Source organism: Fusarium poae, chromosome 1, assembly GCF_019609905.1.
Source record: "Fusarium poae strain DAOMC 252244 chromosome 1, whole genome shotgun sequence".
Lineage (NCBI taxonomy): Eukaryota > Fungi > Ascomycota > Sordariomycetes > Hypocreales > Nectriaceae > Fusarium > Fusarium poae.
In genome coordinates, this window is record NC_058399.1 from 1,305,347 (window position 1) to 1,325,836 (window position 20,490).

At 49.9% G+C, this 20,490-nt stretch overlaps 4 protein-coding genes across 4 annotated transcripts; 2 read left to right on the forward strand and 2 right to left on the reverse strand.

Annotated features, from left to right (window-relative positions):
- Window positions 1-406: 406 nt before the first annotated feature.
- Window positions 407-2,930, forward strand: STT3 (oligosaccharyl transferase stt3 subunit; the record flags this gene model as incomplete). The annotated part of the gene is made up of 5 exons (XM_044845066.1): window positions 407-542; window positions 660-683; window positions 736-1,410; window positions 1,461-2,604; window positions 2,660-2,930. 5 exons carry the CDS (start codon window positions 407-409, stop codon window positions 2,928-2,930), a joined length of 2,250 nt encoding a protein of 749 aa, XP_044710982.1.
- A 1,123-nt stretch (window positions 2,931-4,053) lies between these two features.
- Window positions 4,054-7,386, forward strand: FPOAC1_000452 (uncharacterized protein; the record flags this gene model as incomplete). Its single annotated transcript, XM_044845067.1, has 4 exons — window positions 4,054-5,544; window positions 5,592-6,779; window positions 6,852-7,230; window positions 7,286-7,386. The coding sequence occupies 4 exons, from the start codon at window positions 4,054-4,056 to the stop codon at window positions 7,384-7,386; spliced, it is 3,159 nt and encodes a 1,052-aa protein (XP_044710983.1).
- A 930-nt stretch (window positions 7,387-8,316) lies between these two features.
- FPOAC1_000453 (uncharacterized protein) lies at window positions 8,317-12,034 on the reverse strand (the record flags this gene model as incomplete). The annotated part of the gene is made up of 3 exons (XM_044845068.1): window positions 8,317-10,881; window positions 10,954-11,954; window positions 12,010-12,034. 3 exons carry the CDS (start codon window positions 12,032-12,034, stop codon window positions 8,317-8,319), a joined length of 3,591 nt encoding a protein of 1,196 aa, XP_044710984.1.
- Window positions 12,035-13,532: 1,498 nt separating this feature from the next.
- On the reverse strand, window positions 13,533-18,368 carry FPOAC1_000454 (uncharacterized protein; the record flags this gene model as incomplete). The annotated part of the gene is made up of 4 exons (XM_044845069.1): window positions 13,533-17,108; window positions 17,174-17,331; window positions 17,462-17,878; window positions 18,353-18,368. The coding sequence occupies 4 exons, from the start codon at window positions 18,366-18,368 to the stop codon at window positions 13,533-13,535; spliced, it is 4,167 nt and encodes a 1,388-aa protein (XP_044710985.1).
- Window positions 18,369-20,490: the final 2,122 nt, after the last annotated feature.

A 20,490-nucleotide genomic window follows, 5' to 3' on the forward strand; every position in this document is an offset into this window, starting at 1 on the left:
GTGACATTCTGTGAAAATTGGGGTTCAGTTTGTCAACAGAGAAACACCATAAAGAACGACAACAAAGAACAAAACCAACAAGACCAGTTCAAATCTCATGATTTAACTCAGTGTTGACCAATATTCGTGACTGTTTGTTGAGTATCGTGGCGTTGATATGCCTTCCTCGGGAAAACGACGGTCCAGCGATGAAGCTAATGTTTCGAAATGGCTTCAGGACCGAGCAATTGAAAAGTACGTACCTTTTTCATAAGAAAATGGGCTCCACATCGACCTCCTTGTACTGCACCTAGCTCCCGCATTGTAAAGCTCCAAGCTGTCCTTCTGGTGGAGTTGAGAGCATCCATCATCTCGGGCTTTGGTTTCGACAAGTTGCATCTATCATTGTCGACAATTGCAGCCCATCATGACGGCCGTAACGTCAAAACCTAGCGATACGCTCGCTTTCTTGACAGGAACCAACACAAGGACTCTTCTGAGAGTCCTCATCCTTTTCTTCATCGCTGGTGCAGCTATCTCCAGTCGTCTCTTTTCTGTGATTCGTAAGTGCTTCCTTCTCCTCTCATGATGGAGGCTTGATGCGCTCGCACCATTTCTTTTCGGACCACAAGAGCGCTTCTACTCGTCAAGATAATCATTTACTAATTAATTGCGCGTAGGCTTTGAAAGCATCATTCACGAATGTCAGTTCTTTCCACGACGCCCCATACTAATGCAGAGCTAACACCATGGTAGTCGATCCGTGGTTCAACTTCCGTGCGACCAAGTACCTCGTCGCCAATGGATTCTACAACTTCTGGGATTGGTTTGATGACCGAACATGGCATCCTCTTGGACGAGTCACTGGAGGTACCCTCTACCCTGGTCTGATGGTGACCAGCGGCGTCATCTACCACGCTCTCCGTACCCTCACTGTCCCCGTCGATATTCGAAACATCTGCGTTCTTCTCGCGCCCGCCTTCTCTGGCTTGACGGCATATGCTGCCTATCTTCTCACCAATGAGATGACCACTACGCAATCTGCCGGTCTCCTTGCTGCGGCTTTCATGGGAATCGCCCCTGGCTACATTTCTCGATCAGTCGCTGGCAGTTACGACAACGAAGCCATCGCCATTTTCCTCCTCGTCTTCACCTTCTACCTCTGGGTCAAGGCTCTCAAGAGAGGCTCAATGGTCATTGGTGGTTTCTGCGCTCTGTCTTACGGCTACATGGTTGCGTCGTGGGGTGGATATGCCTTCATTACATGTCTCTTGCCGGTTCATGCCTTCACTCTCATTTGCATGGGCCGCTACAGCGATCGTCTTTACCTCAGCTACACAGCGTGGTACGTTGCTGGTACACTGGCCAGCTTCCAAATTCCCTTTGTCGGCTTTCTTGCTGTTAAGACCAACGAGCATATGCCAGCGCTAGGTACGCATGCACAAATCTCCAGCTAGGCTCAATACTAACATTCGATCCAGGTGTTTTTGGTCTGCTCCAGGTCATCGCCTTCATTCTCTTCGTTAAGCGCGTCATTCCTGGTCGACAGATCACCACCGTTGTGATTGCTGCCGGTGTGGCGACTTGCGTGATCGGCTTGGCTGGCCTGATCCTTTTGACCTCTCTTGGATACATTGCGCCTTGGGGTGGCCGATTCTACTCCCTGTTTGACACTGGCTATGCTAAGGTCCATATCCCCATCATTGCGTCCGTCTCGGAGCATCAGCCCACTGCCTGGCCCTCATTCTTCTTCGACATGAACTTTCTCATCTGGCTTTTCCCCGCCGGTGTTTACATGTGTTTCCAGAACCTCCGGGACGAGCATGTTTTTGTTGTCGTCTACGCCATGTTTGCAAGCTACTTCGCTGGCGTCATGGTTCGTCTCATTCTTACTCTGACCCCTATTGTTTGTGTCGCTGCTGCTATTGCTGCTTCCCAGCTCCTTGACACCTACATGCAAATCAAGCAGCCCGATGCTGCGGACGAGACCAAGACTGAGGGTTCCGAAAGCTCCAAGAAGAACAAGGGTGCCCTCCGCGCCCTTTCTAAGCCAACTGTCGGTATCTACACTATCATGTCCAAGGTCCTGGTTGTTGGTGCCATGGCCATTTACCTGGTCATGTTTGTCACCCACTGTACTTGGGTCACTTCCAACGCTTACTCGTCGCCCTCCGTCGTGTTGGCCAGCCGCATGCCAGATGGTAGTCAGCACATCATTGATGATTACCGAGAGGCGTACCAGTGGCTCCGACAGAACACCGAGAAGGACGACAAGGTCATGTCATGGTGGGATTACGGTTACCAGATCGGTGGCATGGCTGACCGGCCCACCCTTGTCGACAACAACACTTGGAACAACACGCACATCGCGACAGTGGGCAAGGCCATGAGTTCTCGTGAGGAGGTCAGCTACCCTATTATGCGCCAGCATGAGGTTTCCTACGTTTTGGTAGTCTTTGGTGGTCTCATCGGCTACTCCGGAGATGACATAAACAAGTTCCTCTGGATGGTTCGCATTGCCGAAGGTATCTGGCCCGATGAGGTCAAGGAGCGCAATTTCTTCACCGCTCGGGGAGAGTACAAGGTCAACGAGGAAGCTACTGAGACCATGAAGAACAGCTTGATGTGAGTACACCCCTGTGATTTAAAAATTGCCTTTAAGCTAACTTTCTTCTCTCAGGTACAAGATGTCGTACTACAACTACGCTGGCATGTTCCCCCCTGGAAGAGCCGTTGATCGTGTTCGAAACACCGCTGTGCCTTCTGAGGGACCTACTCTCGACACTTTGGAGGAGGCTTTTACCAGTGAGAATTGGATTATCCGTATCTACAAGGTCAAGGATCTTGACAACATTGACCGTAACCATGTCGCCGCCGGCGGTTTCAGCCGAGGACAAAAGAAGAAGAAGGCGCTCAAGAAGCGAGCTGCTGTCGGCTCCCGTGTGGACTAAGGGGTTTTGGTTTGCTAGAAGCGTGGAAGAAAGAATAGAGGGCTTCAATGTTACCCACATTTTAGACAAAAGTGAATTGAAAATGTATATCAATGTAAGAACCTTGTCTGATTGAGAAGAAAGAGAAAGAAAAAAGGAACAAAGATATATATTCTTTTGTCCCGATATAATTGTTAAATTGAGCGTACGTTCACACTAGGTGATGTGTTTATTGTGATATACGATGGAAGTAAGTAAAGTGCAACAAAGACGACACTAGACTGCTCATGCGTGTTTGCGATTTCGAGAAAGGAATTACAGCCGTTTGCAGCTCAGGGAATAAGGGTCAAGATGCAATGTATAGAAAGCTTGTAAATGCAGTGAATGTTTCTAGGCTGCTGAGTGTTAAGGTGATGTCCTAATGTATAAAGTTATATATCAACTCGCTTCCTCCTTTTCTTAATCTTCACCATCACCGATACCCTCCTCGTTGAATCTATCCCCTTCGGTCTCTTTGTGCTATACCAGCTCACACACCATTCAGGGGCTGACCAAGACGCACAAGGGTGACATCCTCAACAGCCCGAGTAAGCTTCTTACTACTTAAAAAGGACGGGAGAAAGGAGTCTAAAGGAGGCTTTACGAGATCTAAGGGTGAGTTCCTCCTGAATACAGAGAACAAGACGAAGGCCCCAAAGCTGACCTTTCTTCTGCCACAGTACACATGTTTGGGACGAAGAGAAAGACTTGCATTACTTAGTGTTATCGTTTTAATCTCCTCGGCTACCTGGCTCTTCATCTAAGCTGCAAATGCGAGTGGCAGTTCTCGCCAACTGCCAACGGCCCGCACGACTGCCTTCAACCCGCACCCACACACGCACAAAAATCGAAAGGAGAAGAAACAAGCCGATTATTTCTGCGGTTCCAGCGTCATCATCTTGCATGAACTGCTCTTTTCTTCTCTTTACGCACTCGATTCACACTCTCACATCTCCACCCACACTCCTTCCAGGTTATTGTTCTATATACCATAATCACTTCCCCTTTTTGTTCTTCTCACCATCGCGCCAATAATCACACTCGAGGCTGATTAGCGACTCTATTCTCGCCCTCTATTTGCAGGCTTTCCTCTGGAAGCGCAAAAATGGGACTCTTCAGCAAGGCCTTGCGCCGCCGCCGCAATCGAGCAGGCCCCCAGGTCGATCTTTTGAGCGCAGCTTTTGGTTTTCCCTTTCGCTACGGGAGTAAATCTTCATGCAACAAGAGTCCTGGTCGGATGAAAATCGTCTATGATCCTCCCTCTGACTCCAACGACGAATCAGACTCGGATGAAACATGCTCTTCATCTTCCCAGGAAGACCGTGGACGACAACAACATCGCAGTCGTCATCTTTCTGAAAGACCTCCGACGCCTCATCGAAGCACCCCAGCGTCTCCTAGCTCTTCAAAGAAGAGCTCTTCACGAAAGAAGCAGCATCGCCGACGCCGTTCGCGGGCTTCGTCTCGATCTAGCCCTGCAAAATCGATCCGTTCTCGAACCTCCCGCTCGACATCTCGTCGATCAAACATTGGAAACATGACTAGCCCACCATCTATCCCTTGTGTACAGAGTTCTGCAACATTCACGCCTCCCATTCCTATTCATTTGTCGAAAGCGCCTTGTAATATTGTACAGTCAAAAACATTTCCTATTTCTACTTTGAACCAACCTTTTGGACTTCCAGTATGCCAGCCTATGCCTCAGCAGCAAGTATACTACCAGAACCCAGTCAACTTTGGGCCGCCTCAGCCATCTACTATGCTTCGGGCTCCGGTTCCTCAGTTCATGGCTCCGGCTATGCCTCCACCTGTCATGGTGCAGCCACCTCCTGGTCTAGCGACAGTACCCGTGTCCTCTGCAACTTCAAACAGCAACGTAATACCTCCAGTAACATCAGGCGTCGATTCTTCGAAGCCAAACTCTCAAGCTCCTGGGCTATCTGACCCGTGGAATAAAGATATACAGCGACTGCAGAAACACATTGACTCAAAGATGGCTGATCTATCTTCCGAGCCCAATAGCCGAGTTTTGCGCCGCGACCTTCGTCGTCTACAAGACCGCCTGAACTCGACCTTGAACAAAGCTATTACGCACAGCAAGAAGTCACACGCAAGAAAGCTTTCTCTTACATCGGTCAGCAACTTGTCGCAGTTGGCCTTCGACGGAGATACCGCAAACGAGGCTGCAACCGCACCGGTCCGCAGCCTTCTCGCACCTGTGCACAAAACTGAGAATGAACAGTACCGAAAGTATCACACTCAGAAGGTCAAAAGCTCTCGACACATTCCACGTCACCATATCTGCTCAGGATGTGGTAACATTCGCTCGCAGCTGTTCCATAAGCGTTGGCCCTTAAAAGACTCTAGAAAATCACACAAGATCAACTACTGCGAGAGCTGCCGAAAAGAGATGTGCAATCGAGGTATCGTTCAGAAATACCACTTTTGTTTCAACTGCGGAGGTGCGAGGTCGATGGCATTTCATCAGCAGTATCCAGTGCTGCCGGGCGAGCCTCTCTTCGCCAACTATTGTGGTTCATGCACCGAAGAGTTCAAGGTGTATGAGAGTCTTCCGGACCATTCTGTCATCAACTTTGTGAGTTCGCGATAATTACCAGCCTAGCACTTACTAATGCATACAAGGTTGACCCAAAAGTTGAGACACACACAGAGATAACCACTCCTTCTGATTCGGAAGATGACTTGGATTCACTCACTGTCAATCGTCACCAAAACAGCAAAGCCGACCGTGACAGTGTTCGAAGCGATCAGCAATCCGAATTCAAATTTTGGCAACCTGCCGAGCCACCTCGCGGAAGGGGAACAGAGCCACGTACCCCTAAATCGCCTGTTGTTGCATTAGATGCCGACTACGTGCCCCCTGAATCGCCCTACTGCCCCTCGCGAAGCACTAGTTCTTCTGACCGTCGAGCGGAGAGGAAGTCCTCTAGTCAATTCAGCACAGGCTCCAGTCCTCATAGAGAGGAATTTGAGGCGAACGGCAACTACCAAGCGCCCTACGTCGAAGATTCCTCGTCGAGTCATCATTCCAGAATAACCACCCCGACCTCTAGCCTTCGCTCCAAGAAGAGAGGACAGAAGACTGAATCCAAAGATCGTGCACCTCGAAAAAGCCTCTCACCCGATGTTGTACTCAAGTCCGCACTGGCAGGTAGTGACCGGTCGTCCTCGGATGGATCTAGAAAGGCCAGAGCCGAGAAGTCAGATGAATCGCCTCGGGTTCGCGGGAAATCTCTCGACTCTGACTGTTCCGAACCAAGTTCTTCCAAATCTTCGGGCAGCAAGACAGTGAGGTTCAAACAGTCTGTCGACATTCGTACAGCCTTGCCAAAAGATGCAGACGACTTCTCAGAGCCTGGAAGTCCCAGATACCTGCGTTCTCCTGGCTCTCCTCTTATCTCTCGCAAGCAATCTGCCTCTCGCCGTACCAAAGAAACGAGAGACAATTACCTGCATCCTCACTATGGTCAACATTCGAATATACCTTCAGGCTTTCATCGTGAGCACTTGCATACTCCTGATAGCTTTGTCCCTGGAACACCTTCAAAGGGGTACTCCAAAGGAGCATTCAGTAAGGACTTTGGCAGTGGCGGACATTGGGATTCTTTCCCAAGCCCTGGATATCCTTACGCCGACCATTACTCGGAAAACTCTTTCCGTGACTACTACGATGCCGATGAGGACTTCAAGCCATCATCTTCTCATCCCTACAACTATGACCAGTACAGGGAGTCGACCGCATCCCTTCCGTCGCGCCTTTCTACCGGTAGTATATTTGCCTCCTTCTTCAAGAAGGACAAGGCATCTTCTGTACCTCCAAGCGACCGAGCGAGCCCCAAATCTTCTGCTCACGATTTCAACGAGACTGCCAGAGACAATTAGGAAAGATTTGGCCCTCGCAGTTCCAATGACAGTCAGACAACACCTTGCCCTCGGCCATCTCAGTGTTCCTCAAACATCTTTAGTTCATTCACGGAACCTGAGTTGCACAGCTGCACAGACACAGGGTCAGCTACTGAGAAAGGTAGTGGTCCAGCTGGAAATAACCCATATTACACGCCTCGCCAGCGCAGTTACCCAGAATCTCCGTACGGTGGTTCTCCTACCGGATCAGAGAAATCCTCCAAGCGGGGTTTTAACCCATCTCCGTCCGCAAAGTCGGATAAGTTTGTTTGGAAGAATGCCTTTGATCCTATCCCAGTCGTTGAAGAGCTGGGCACTGCCGGTGACACTTCCCCTGAGAGCCCAAAAGACCTGCTTGGTAAGTATCATTTCACTCGCTTGCATCTATCACTTACTAACACATCGTTACCCAGAGTTCAATATCATCATCAACCCAGCTTCTCCCATAGACGCTGAAGATGAGGTATCATCAGAGTCGTACTCCAGCACACCACCTTCATCGGACGAAAACTAGAACAACCAAGCAGCCGATGAAACGACTCTCTAACACTTTTGGCCACCAAAACTCTGGGCCTTGCGTCACCGACTTCCACCTAGAAACCAGGTGGACCACGATTGCGACCATTTTTACTTTTGGGAATGTACGGATGTTTAATGAACGAACATCGAGCCTCTGGATGAAAAGCTCCGAGTTACGAAAAGTCAGCATGGAAAGGACTGTCAGAGGCATGATAATGATTCGATATGAAAGGGAACGACTGTATGACTTGTTTTTTTCTTGGAACGATAACGATAACTTGCTATGACCTGTATTATTAGCGAACGAAACGATTGAATGAGTAATGTATATACGAATGACGATCAACACATGCTTCTTAGAAGCCCAGTGCCATTAATAGTCCTCGGGATATCACAGGCAGTAACTACTAGAAGCATAAGAAACAAAATTAGCAGGTAGGCCAGCTTAAGCTACCTCTTAGGCAAGACTTCTAAGTATGTTTATTTTTGTATCCCAAATCTTAGGAAACCAACTTTTCTACTGCCCACCAAACCAGCTAGCAACATTGGATATCATGTCACAGCCGAAAAAAGACGTTTTAAAAAGGTGAGCCGCTTGAATATTATAATATTGTTGTTTTCTCTATAACACATGATTTTGCCTTTCCAAAATGCAGTCTCCCATGACAGCACCATAGCAGGCACAATCCCGTCTTGATGCGCCTCCAATTTCGCCTGAAGTATCACAAACTTCGCTGTGAAAACCATTTGAGTTCTCAGTAAAACCAGCCCACACAACCCGCAAATTCCAAGGACAAAATAAAGAAACAGAGTTCATTACTGCGTTATCCCATCATCCGAGCGCCGACTTAGGGATCTGAAGCCTAAGAGCACAAATACTTCTCTAATGAACTGTAAGTATGTATGTATGAGTGCCGATGTCCCATTACTGAATTTGAAAACTATTCTCCTGGCTGGGGTTTGGGCGAGGCAATGGGATACCAAGAAAATGACTTGTTAGAGGTGCACTTGTGATCGCAGCCATGGCTGACAGAGGGCTCTGCTTTGATTCGAAATACGCGATAGCTTCTTGTCGTTTCGTTTCAAAAGCATCGCTCCGTGCTCGTTCTCTGTCAATGTTTTCCGCGCGTTCTTTCAAATCAGCACTGATTGCATCTTCCTTCTTCTTCCTCTCTACAGCATCCTTGATGCGTTTCTCTGTTCTCTGGCATGCGGCATCCAGCTTCTGGGCCAGTGGTTTGTGTGCGAGTTCAAGTGCCTTGTTTTCGCCACGCTCTTGGGTAGAAGCACCCCAGAGACATTGGAAATTGAGCTTTGTTTGCTTGCTGTTGCGGTCGCCAGACCCCCAAATTGTCAAGATATCACCGTTGTAGAGACGAGTCCAGTGATAAGAAGGCCCGCCGTGGTTCTTAGCATCGGCTGAGGCAAGTTGATAACCGTTGATGTTGATGCCGACAGATGCTTTAGTTGAGATGTAGAAGCTGTAGGCATTTGGATCCTCCCCATCTCGGAGCCAAGGAAGAGGCATCTTTGATGGATCTTTTGAAGGGTCGAAGGTGTCATCATCTTTCCAGAGCAATATTTTAAAAGCATACTTGGGTACCCGAGATTCATAAACGTCGCTGAACGGCTCTGTATTTGAAGGACCACGACCAAAAGAAACCAACGTGTCGCTAATAGGGATAGTAATGCCTGGTATGCATGACTCTGGATGGGACTCGATGACGCCAACGAGTTGTTTGTTAGGTTCTGGTTTCTGAACAGGGACGATGATCTGGGTGTGGGTAGTGGGCAACGTGTCAGGGATTTGGGAGTCCTCCGAGGCGACAGCGGTAGGTGGAAACTCCATGGCGTCGTCTGTCATGCCCTGCGGTGTTCGGGAGCTCCGTCGAGTTTCGCTGATTTGTGTTCCAGCTTTTGAGACTGGAGAGAAATACTTCATTGCTAGATCCCATAATGGGGTCTTTCCGGGCGTAAACGTTTCACCCCTTGTCTTCGCCGCCTGCTCGAAGGCTTTGTGTTGGAGGTGGGTCAATTCGGGATAGTTGAAATGCCAGGTCTTTTTGTCCTGTTCCCAGAAGCATGTTTTGTTGAAAGGCTGGTCAATTTGACGTCCTGAGGATGGTTTTCCAGCAACAGGGACCTGTATCAGTAGTTGATACTCTTCAATTGCTTCTTTTGTCATGTCCTCAAGATTCCCCTCCGACTTTAATCTTTTCATTGTGGGTTTTCCGCGTGGTGTGCTCTCCTCAAACTCGTCGCTGGTGTCTTGGGAAGGAGGTTTGCGTTTACTAGTATTAAAATCCGATGATTGTAAGGAGAGTTGAGAGGCCCCCAGTAACTGCATACTAGGCTCGTCGCCACCAAGGCTTTGGGACGCCACATTCTCGACAAGGCTTTGAAGCTGGTCTTCTGACTGTTTTTGAACCATAGAGGCAGTCGTTTGGCGGTATGCTCGGCGGTTTCTATCCCTAGGCGTGGCATCCTCGTCTGATTGGTAAGCTTCGTCCTCATCTTGACCAAGAATCTCAGTTTCACCTGTGCTAGCGTTGCTCGCTTCGAGGTTGAGGTATTCGTCTGGAATTACACCAGAGCTGCCGATGGCGGAAACACCGACTTCTCCGAAAAGCCTGGGTTTATTTGCTTCTGGAAGCCCTGTCGTAGTTTCCTTTTCCGACTCTTCACCCATGGAGTCACTAACCCGGTCTTCCTCGTAGTGGCGGGGCTGTAACTGAGAAAAGTTATCATACATGTCGTCGTCCGAGATCTCGTCAAACGATTGCGAGGCGCTGATGACCGAGGATTCGCCAGTGGACCAAGAGTGGTTTTCGAGTTCTGTCACTGTCGCTCGGTATTCTGGGCGCTTTTCAAGCATTCTGCAAAGGAATTCGATCGCTAGCTGTGATACGGCGTTGTCCTGCAGGGGCGAGATGTCTAACCGGGTAGTCATGATCTTGTGCAACAGTTCAGAATAGCTGATGCCGCTCTTGACTGGATAAGGGGGCGACGCAGTCAGAGCATAGAACAACACGCCGCCTAAAGACCAGATGTCAACAGCATGGTTGTATCTCTGACCTGGAGGACGTCGCATTTTCTTACCCCGGCTACGTACGCCATTATCGTCATACTCCGCATATTCTGTGTACACCTCCGGCGCACAATAGAGTAAAGTGCCACAGAACGTTCGTAAGAAAGTCTGTTCACTATCCACCATTTTCGACAAGCCAAAGTCGGTAAGTTTCAGATCGATAGGGTTAAGAGAGTTGATAAGAATATTGTCTGGCTTGACGTCACGATGAGTGATGTTGTTGGCGTGTAGGTATCCTAATGCACTCAAGAGCTGCTTTGACATGATTCGAACACTTTCCTCTGTTATAGCGTTGTGGTCCGAGATAAGTTTTCCCAAATCACCACCAGGGACAAACTCCATAATGATGATAAGTAGTCGGTCATCCCAATCGAAATGCTCAATATACTGAACGATATGAGGCTGCGAAATATATGTTAGAGGGAGTAGGACAACGATAGGGAGAGCAGGGCGGTGATAGGGGGCAAGACTTACATGTTCAACCCGCTGCATGATCTTCATCTCATTCTCAACCTTTTGGTCCAGCACACCGTTTTTGATAAAACGACGCTTCTCAATCTCCTTGGCTGCATAGGGCAAACCGTCGTACTTCGACGTGACCCTGTGAACAACCGCGAAGGCACCCTTACCGATTGTGCCAATTCTGTTGTACTTCTTAGAGCCCGTCCATTCCCTGTTACCGTCTCTCCTTTGTGGTTTTTGAGAAATTTTCTGGGTAATTTCGTTCGTCTCCTCTCTTTTGAATTGGTTCTGGGCAGGAACCTTGAAGAGATCAACGTGTCCACCAGGTCCAGGAGTGATGGTGTCATTTGAGCGCTTGATTCCGTGGCGAGTAAAGAAATCATCGACTTTTTCGGTATATGCTTGGTCGTATTCGTTATCTCGCCGAGGTATCCGAACTCGGAAAGTCAAATCTCTGGCCGCTTGGTGGAGATACACCTTGATGATGGAGCCAGAGCTGAGAACGTATTTTGATTTAGGCGGGCCATCTCTTTTGGCTGAGGGATTCGAGGTAAGAATATGGTCATCTACTATAGTACCGTTGGTAGACTGGTCCTCGATCATGACAGTGCCATACTCGTTGACGTATATTCGGAAATGTATGTTGCTGACTCGCTTCAAGGGATCGTTTACGAATACAACATCGCATCGCATCGTGTTTCGGCCAAAGGCAAAACCAGCAGCGGGGTCCTTGAGCTGTGACGACAGCCGGAGGATGATAGCATGGCTGCCGCTGCTTCCTGTGTCGGCACTAAATCGGCCAGCCTGGTCTTCGAGGGCATAATCTGGCTCAACGCCGTCCGCTTCGTCCTTACCGATGATATGGGGAGAGCCTTCCTGAACAAGGCGTTCAAGTTCAATGCGGGCCGATTCCGAGTGTGGGTAGAGGACGCATATTATATCGGAAATGTCTTCGTCTGAGAAGCCCGAGTTCTGCTTCCCGATACGGCGCGGATCGAGGACATTCTGCGTCGCTTCCACGAGGAGGTCAGCGTAAGTAGGGGAGAGGCTGAACAAGAGAGGACATACCTTGCGTAGGCTCGTCGCCATCCATTGGGATCGACCCGAGCAGCCTACGCTGCAAAGCAATGCAAGACTGCCGTTTTTATGCTTGACAGAGATAGGTCCAGGCAGACAACAAAGCTTGTAGCGTTGTGAGGATCGCGGGCGCAAACGTTACAGGCTGGTCCTACTTTGGCTTCTTGGTTGCCGAAAAGTTGATCTCCTAAGATTTAGGGTATAAAATAAGTATTCTAAGAAGTATAGTCTAAGGAGCATAAAGTGACCTACTAATTTCGTCTCCTATGCTGAGGTTGGGGTAACTTTTGTGAAGTGGTATGACAACCGGTGGTCTGAATGTCTCGGTGCGTCGTCGCGAGGTAGAATTAATGGAAAAAATTGTATTTTAAACTTCCAAGAAGTAAATAAAAGAGGAGGTTGAAGAAGAATCAAGAATCCAAAGAGAGGGGGATAGGATGGAAAAAGAAACGACAAGGGACTATTGAGGTTCAAGTAGGTAGAGATGGGTAAGAACGTCACGACGAGCAGTTCCCTCCCCAGGACAGGCCTCGAGGGCAATGGAAACACCGCCTCTGGTTGGCTGATAGCGATCGGAATCTGGTCTAACAGTAGGAGCAGGCCTGTCCCATGGCCAATTGCCAGGCAATTAGGCACCCTCTACTCTCGCTTCCAGGCTGATAAATCCCGGGCGGGTATCCACGTCCCAACGTAGCGGGGAGACACCGTTTGAGTGCCGTGACGACCCCTTGCTTAATAGAGTGGAACGATCCATACACAACACTTATGGATGCCTTAGCAACCAGCAAAAAAAAAAGTCAGGCTCATGATATAACAAAACAAGGTCACATCACGTTCTATCCACGTAACACGGGCGCGTGGAAACGGTACTCGAGGCGCGCTCAAGTCACGCGCCTGGAGTTGTTGCTTTCCTAACAGTAAACAGCCAACGATTACAGACGTCGACGTCAGTCTGTCAGGCGCCAACGGCCAGCCATTGCCCGCGAGACTGGCCTTCAGAGTTGAGCGGGTCAAGCAAAGTCACTGGACAGTAACGCCTGCCAAAAGTCTCAGCTTAGCCTACTCTTCGCCACTATCCAATAACTGGCCCTTATTTTCGATTCTAATCATAAACGCGATCTCAAATTCACAAAGCCGTCTTATGTATAACATGAACAGCCACCAACGTGTTAAACCATGCCATGATGACTTGATTTCTGAGATGATAGATTTCACATAAAGTCAAGACGGAAAGTATTGCAAGAAAATACAACATTGTATCCTAACTAACCTCATGATGTATCTATAATAAATGAACATAATGCTAAATCTTCCAAAAAATAATGCAACTCTTCTCTGTATATCAAGAGTATATTGTATGCAAATTGGTCTCAACCCATGACCGTTAAATCATACTCCTACATGCCCAAAACTCCATATGATGCATGCGTCCTTGTACTCCAAGTCGCTATGATCATGCGATATCCTTAAGTAGTTCAATGGTGACTTAACTGGAGCTTCTTCCCAAATCCTGATTAGAACGCTTGTCCTTGGTACTGTGGATGGACATTACGAGAAGCTTGTTGAGCTCCGGGTGATGATGAGTTGTATTGACCCTGAGGCGGCACGAAACGAGGATCGACCTGTTGCGCAGCTCGCATCGGTCGTGAGAAACTATTCGGCTGCCCATATCCTCCCATCTGCTGAGATGCTGGCCCGTATTGGGAGCCACCTGGCGTGTACTGGCCAGGAGCTTGACCCATGGGGCTATATGCGGGCATGTTGCTAGCACCCATCATTGGCTGCTGGTAAGCTTGTTGGTAGTTTTGCTGCTGCTGCTGGGTCTGCTGTTGATATGCCATTTGTTGTTGCTGAGCAAGTTGCTGTTGTATCATTTGCTGTTGGGCCATTTGTTGCTGGGCCATCTGCTGCTGGTACGCCATAGCAGCCTGCTGTTGTTGCCGCTGGCTGATCGCTTGTTGGACCGCTTGACTGTTCATCCCTTGCTTCATCTGCTGCTTCTCTCGTTCCCGGGCTTCAATAGCACCAACCAAGCCGGAACCCGAGGAAGCCTGTCTCTGGTGGCCAGGCGAGAACCCCTGAGATCCTTGTCTTTGATGTCCGGGCACACTAATCAAAGGTTGACCAGTTAATCGGGCAACGTGTTCCTGCTCTCGTGCACTGAGGTGACTTGAAGTCTCCCCAGAGCTTGCAAAGTTTAGGGTCGAATTTGCGCCTCGCGATCCAGGTCGCTGAAGCAGATCAGCAGAGTTGTTTCGAGAGTGGCGGCCGCTTTGAATAGCTTGTAGCATATCGGAGGAGCTAGTTCGCTTCATCCCCCCAGGACTACCCGAAAGGTTGCCGCCAATGCTATTGCTAGACGTGGTTCGGGTATGGGCCGCCCTTTGCTGTACGAACTCTTCGGCACTTAGTCCGTGAGCACTGGCTGGAGGAGCTGCTGCACCTGGTGACCAGGCCATCGTACGCTTCGAATCTGGGGACTCTTTCTGGCCAAGGGATCCCTGAGAAGCTGAAGGTTTGTGAGCAGGAGGGGTTGGTCCATGACCTCCAGGCGTATGGGGCCTACTTTTAGTAGCACCATAGTTGATGGTCGGACCAAAGTTGATATTTGGGATATCAAACTCTTTCTCTGATTCTTCGGCGCCGCCTACAGTCTTCAACACACCAGCACGGGGCTTGGGTTCTTGGTATTCGTATGCGTCCATAAAATTCCTGAGGCTGGTCGCAGGAGAGTCGTCATCGTAGTGGCTGCTTTGATTGCTCTCCATTCTGCCAGGCGGCGCTGGTCGCCTTTCAGAGTTTGGAGTTCCTTGGCGAGGCGTTTGTCGGCCTTGATCAAAGGCATAATGATCGATGATCTCATTCGTAGTGATGGCGCTGCTGCCGGACATAGTGTTGCCCTTAATATTTTCGAATTGTGCGGGCCCAGGCGGCAGGGGTCCAGGCATCTGTCCAGGTACAGGCTTGCGGTGAGCCATTTGTCCTTGGGGACCATTAGGATGTCCATTAGGAGGCCCGTTGGGGGGTCCAATTGGGCGAGATCCTGGCGGTCCGTATGGACCAGGTCCAGGAGGACCGGGAGGACGACCTGGGCCAGGCCGGTAGTTGCCGTGAGGACCAGGAGGTGGAGGTCCATGTCCGGGAGGTGGACCATTTCCACGGCCTCGCTGATCGGGAGGTCGACGACCATCGAAACCTGGGCCACGAGGGTCGGAAGGTCTCCTTCCGTCAGGGCCGGGTCGTCGAGGATCCGAAGGACGCCGACCATCTGGCCCCATGTCGGGGCGACGATTGCCATTTTGAGGGTGAGGAGGACGTTGCTGAGGAGGCATACCAGGAGGCATCGGGGATCGTCGGCCTTCAGAAGTCCCAGGGCGTGAGTTTGGCCCGCGGCCATAAGGGCTAGGTGGCCCAAGTGGGGGCTGGCCTAGTGGTGATCGAGAGCGCTGTTGAGATAAGTTGGCTGGGAGAGGGAGACTGTTGGAAGAGGGATCCTGATTTGTCGGGCTTAAAACTTCACGCGAGCGGTTGTCGTTAGCAGATATCCCTACGGAGTTGGCGTGTGGTGGTAGTACCGATGGTCCAGATCTTGCAGCGTCCACCTCATCTTCCCCTGGAGAAGGTCTCGAATCATTCGGTCCACCCATTCCTCCAGCTGAGGAAATTTGGGCTAGGGTAGTAACGGAAAGCCTACTGTTAGCTCGTCTGAGCTCGGGTGAGTGATAAGCTCTGCTGACGGGTCTGCCTTGAGAACCATGGCTGAAGGCAGGCGGGCGCGAAACAGGCTCAGGAGTGTGCATCTGTCGCATTCCATCCAAGTCTTTCAAAGGCGGCGAGCCATTGGGCCCACGTTCGTTTTGGTAAGCAGGACTCTGATCTCGCGAGGCCTGGTTGCCGACAGGAGTCTGGCCACGCTGTGGCGAAGCCGAGTAAGGGCTGTTGCCATTGACAAAGGGAGGACCTCCGAGTTGATTGGGATCAGACGAGTTGCGCCCATGGTTTCCTAGAGCAACTCGAGCGGGGTCTGCAGGAGCCGAGTCTGTTCGAGCACGCTCGCCAAGGGAGAAAGACCGTGAAGACCTGGTGGGAACTTGCTGGTCCGAATTGGTCTTGAGGGCGGGAGGACCATCTCCAAAGCTCAACCTAACACTCTTTCGGCTGTTACTTCGAGAGCGTGTTGCAGGTGCATCATCTACAGCATTCATACGAGTACCGGTAGATTCCTTCAGCTTCTTTCTCCAATCTCGCTCACCCCAGTTCGAGCTACCATCCTCAAGGATCAAGTTAGAGACGTCGAGATTCTCGAGGTAGCCATAACGCCGGCTCTTTGGCATGGCGAACATAAGGGATCTGGAATCGAGTGTACTAGCAACCAGTCTTCCCGGGCGACCATAAAGACCAAAGGTATCCCATGTGGGGAAAAGGAAACGCAGCAACATCTCAAATCCGGTGACGGCAGGGCGGGTCTCTGGCATGATGAAGACGAAACCTTCAGTGGAGGAAGGAGGATCAGTGTGAATAGCAATGTTACCCTCAACCTTCAGCAGAGTTGACGCTTCAATCAAATTCTTTGACTGAGGATAGATAGCATAAGCCGAATAGGCGTCGGTGATGGTGGCAATTGGTTGCGCTTTCTTTTGTTTCTTGCCATCCTTCCTCTCGTCGTAGAATTTGATGTCTCCCTTGAGGGTAGGAACAGGTGATCGATCATAAGGAGACCTTTTCTTGAGTTCCTTTTGAAGCTTTGCATACTGCTTCTCATCGGGAGGGGTGATAACACACCAGCATCGTCTCCAGGGTACACCAGCACCGAATCGGACTCTAACCCATTCTTCGGTGGGGAATCTTGCCCTCTCCATGATGACACCAATGTTGTTGAGCGACTTGCCCTTGCCGGCAATAAGAGCGCCGGTGTAGGCCTCCTGCAGCGAGGAGTGTTCAAAGATGGCCAGTCGAATACCAGCAGTCCATTGCAACAAGGAGTGTCGAGAATTGAAATGAAGAAGATACCGGTTTCTCCCAGCTGTGGAGATACTCAAGATATTCTGCAGGGGCTGTTCATCGGCAGACCTTGTTGGCAAGGATTCGATCTGTCAGGAGTTCGTATTAGTCGAGTTCGGAGATTTCAACATCAACATGCGACCGGATTATTTACCATCTTTATTGATGCATCAGTCAAGTTGACGAACTTGGGCAAAACCTCGCCATCCTCGCCGGCAGCATCAAGCTCTGAGGCATCCCATAGTGACAAGACGGTACCGACAAGCTGGGCGAAACATTCAGACCAGGTTCTATCAGGGTTAGGTTTACCCTCTGTTAACGAAGTCGTTAGCTATACATCCTTGCAACACATGTGTGAACAGTTGAATGTGGAGTCCCCTTGGCGTCAGGGGTAGGTATGTGGGGATGATAAAAACGGCAGTGGGATCTGGATCAATCATACGTGTATTCTGGTCATCGAGCTTAAGGAAATAACCCTCCTGGTACAGCTTGTTGGAGTGACTATTGAGAAACGAATAGATAGGCTGAAGTTCGGGGATTGTATCCTCGGTGATATCCATGATGGGTGGTTGGTGAGCCAGGACCATAGACGGGGGTCGTGAAGATGCAGCAGATGAACTGCGTCGTCGGCGGGTAGAGGGTTCAATTGGGGAGCCACCGTTTAAGGGTGTGCCATAGTCCGGTCGCGAAGGCGGTGTGTTCGGCCGAGAAATATCGGTACTGACTCGATGATCTGGAAAAGGTTCTGTGCCAGAATTCACTCGGCGGTGCCCTTGCTTGTAAGGTGAATCTGATGGAGGAGAGGTTGAAGGCGGAGGTGTCTTTGTGCCAGCAGAGAACTGGGACATAAACGAAAGAACTAAATATTAGCACCAACAAGTTAGCACGAGACGGGATGAGGTGAGATATTATGAACGGCATGCAGCCCCCTGGAAGCAGACAACATGTCCACGTCGCTCAGTCCCTTCAATTAGAGCCGGACCCCTAGAGGAACTAGCCAAGGGAACCTTGGGCCACCATACGTCAACGTACAGTGGAACTCTTTGTCCCCGCTACCCATAACGGCCCCCCTGCGGCCTGTGTTGCAGGCGTATGGGACGGTCATCTCTGGCTGTCCAGTCCATGAATTTGGGTTGGGTGCCCTGGGCAAGCCCACCTAAACTGAACATGGACACGCCAGGGTAAGGGGCCAAAAAGCCACTAGCACCATCTTCTCTAGGTCCTCCTTATGTGCACGTCCACGCGCAAAGTAAAGCAGCGCAACGTATACGAAGGAGCCAACCCGAAGGACTGGAATGGTATTCACGAATGTACAACATGTGTAGGTACGCACCTCGATTTCGGCCCATCTTGTCAACAATGACGGGTGTGACCGAAGGGAATTTCTGAGACAAAAAAAAAAAATGAGGCCTATTCGTGCCCAGCAACAACAAAGGGAGAAGAAAGTTAGTCGATTCGGTTTAACTGCGCAAGGGATGGTCTCTCGAGAGATGAAAAGCTGCGCCAGCCACGATACTGACGTCGTCCGGTATCGTAATTTCAGATGGGTTTGATTATCTTTTCCGGGCGTCGATGATCAGGGCGGTCCTGTAGTCCAAGAATGAGAAAGAAGAAAGGAAAAAAGCTGGCCCTTGCGTGCGATACGATTTCAGATGTAGGTGAGGTGGGCGGTTCTTGTACTATTATGTCGGCTCTGAACTCTAGACTCCCTTTAGAACCCGGGGCCGGACAGTATCCATTCAAAGGTGGTGCTGCGGCGGGTGCGGATGCGGATGCAGATACGGATGCTTCGGGTCACTGACATGTCAGTACAGTACTTGAGCAGCCAAGGATGTCAATGACCAGGTGCAACTGGTCAATTTGTGGTGATCTACCGTAAGAAGTAACTGCAGTCAGTGCCTGGGCAAGCGACAGTAACGGATAGGCAATGCAATGCAAGTCTTGGCTCTGGAGCTGCCGGTAATTAGGTATACGGGCTGTGTCCGTAATTTCTCCAATACGCGGAGGTCGGTATCTTCGGACTTGTTAACTCGTCTTTCGGCGAGTAGCGGCGGTGGTCTCTTAAGTACCGAGCTGGATGTTCTTCGCCTTGCGTTGACGACGTGAAGCACTGTATTAGTTAGAAAAGAGAGATGCGTCGTTCGATGGGTGAACCTTGTCAGGTTATCCAGAATGCGGGCTTCGTTGTTTAAATCTGTACGAGGCTGGTAGGGGACCCAGAAATTCAGCGTCAACAAGAGCAGGTTTTCTTGGAAAAAAGAGGACCGCCAACAAGCTCCAAACCAGCCCAGGACCGGGTTGTGTTCGGTGTTGCGATGGATCTCCAACCGGCGCGGGGGGTCCCTTATTTTCTCGATAAAGTCCCTCGGTCTTGGGTACTTCTGGAGTCAAAGAAAGAAGAGGGTCCGACCAGCTCGTTTGCTTGATTTGTCTGCGTACGAGATCAAACTATCTCTGCTTTTCCTGCAATCTTGCAAGTACTCCAAAGTACAGTACAAGATGGTACTCCTTCTGCGAACGATATGCGATTTGCGATTTGCGATGAATAAATTGAGTGATGACGGGCCCGATCAGTGGCATACGTCACTAGTTTAGCGGGTTATGGCTTGGGCGAGATGGATTGGAAGTCTAAGTCTGGACTGGGCTGGCTATAACGGACACCCTCAATTCACTAAGAGGACCCTCCTAAAGGCAGGTAGTCTTAGCACAGGCACCTCGAAACTTGTGTACACCGAGTAATGTAATTCAAGCAAAGTCGGTGAGCCAAGGCTCTAAGAAGAAGGCAAAAAAGCGCAGCAAAAGAAATACGTAGAATCAAGGAACAGAAGGAAAGAATTGTTCGCGAAAGGGATCAAGGAGGGTTACAATCCGCTTATAATGGCAGGGGCATCATGTTTTCTATATACTTGCCATGATACCCAGTTTCAAGCTGACTACTAACCTCTACCAGGCTCACTCTACCTCTGACGAAAATAGAGCTCAAAGAAGCACAAAGAATCAATCAGACGCTTTGACGACAGGCCTCTGTTTCGCAACATACCTTTGACGAACTGTCAGATGCTGGATGGGCGCTTCGGCGTATCGACAGTTATGTGGAAGAATCATGCTGTCCAATCATAGCCCCGCTCTTCCATCTGTCTATGACTGAGCCAAGATCAAGTGCAACATAATAAGAGGCTGCATGCATCTTACTTCACTGGATTCGCGTGTGCTTGGCGCCAATCGTTGCTGGTTTAGTTAGTTGTTGTATTGTGTCTCTTCTCTGGGACCAGTTCATCTGGTTTTCCAAGCAAGCTGTACCAGCAACCAGACTTGGAATTCGCGGCACAGCACAAGAACGAGGCAATAATGATAAGGAAATCTTGCCAGCATTGCCTTGACTTGCAAAACAGGGTAACATGGGGACCTGCAGTGTGCAGTGCAGTGTATACCGCTGATCTACTGCTTAATTAAGTACAACATGAGTTTGTC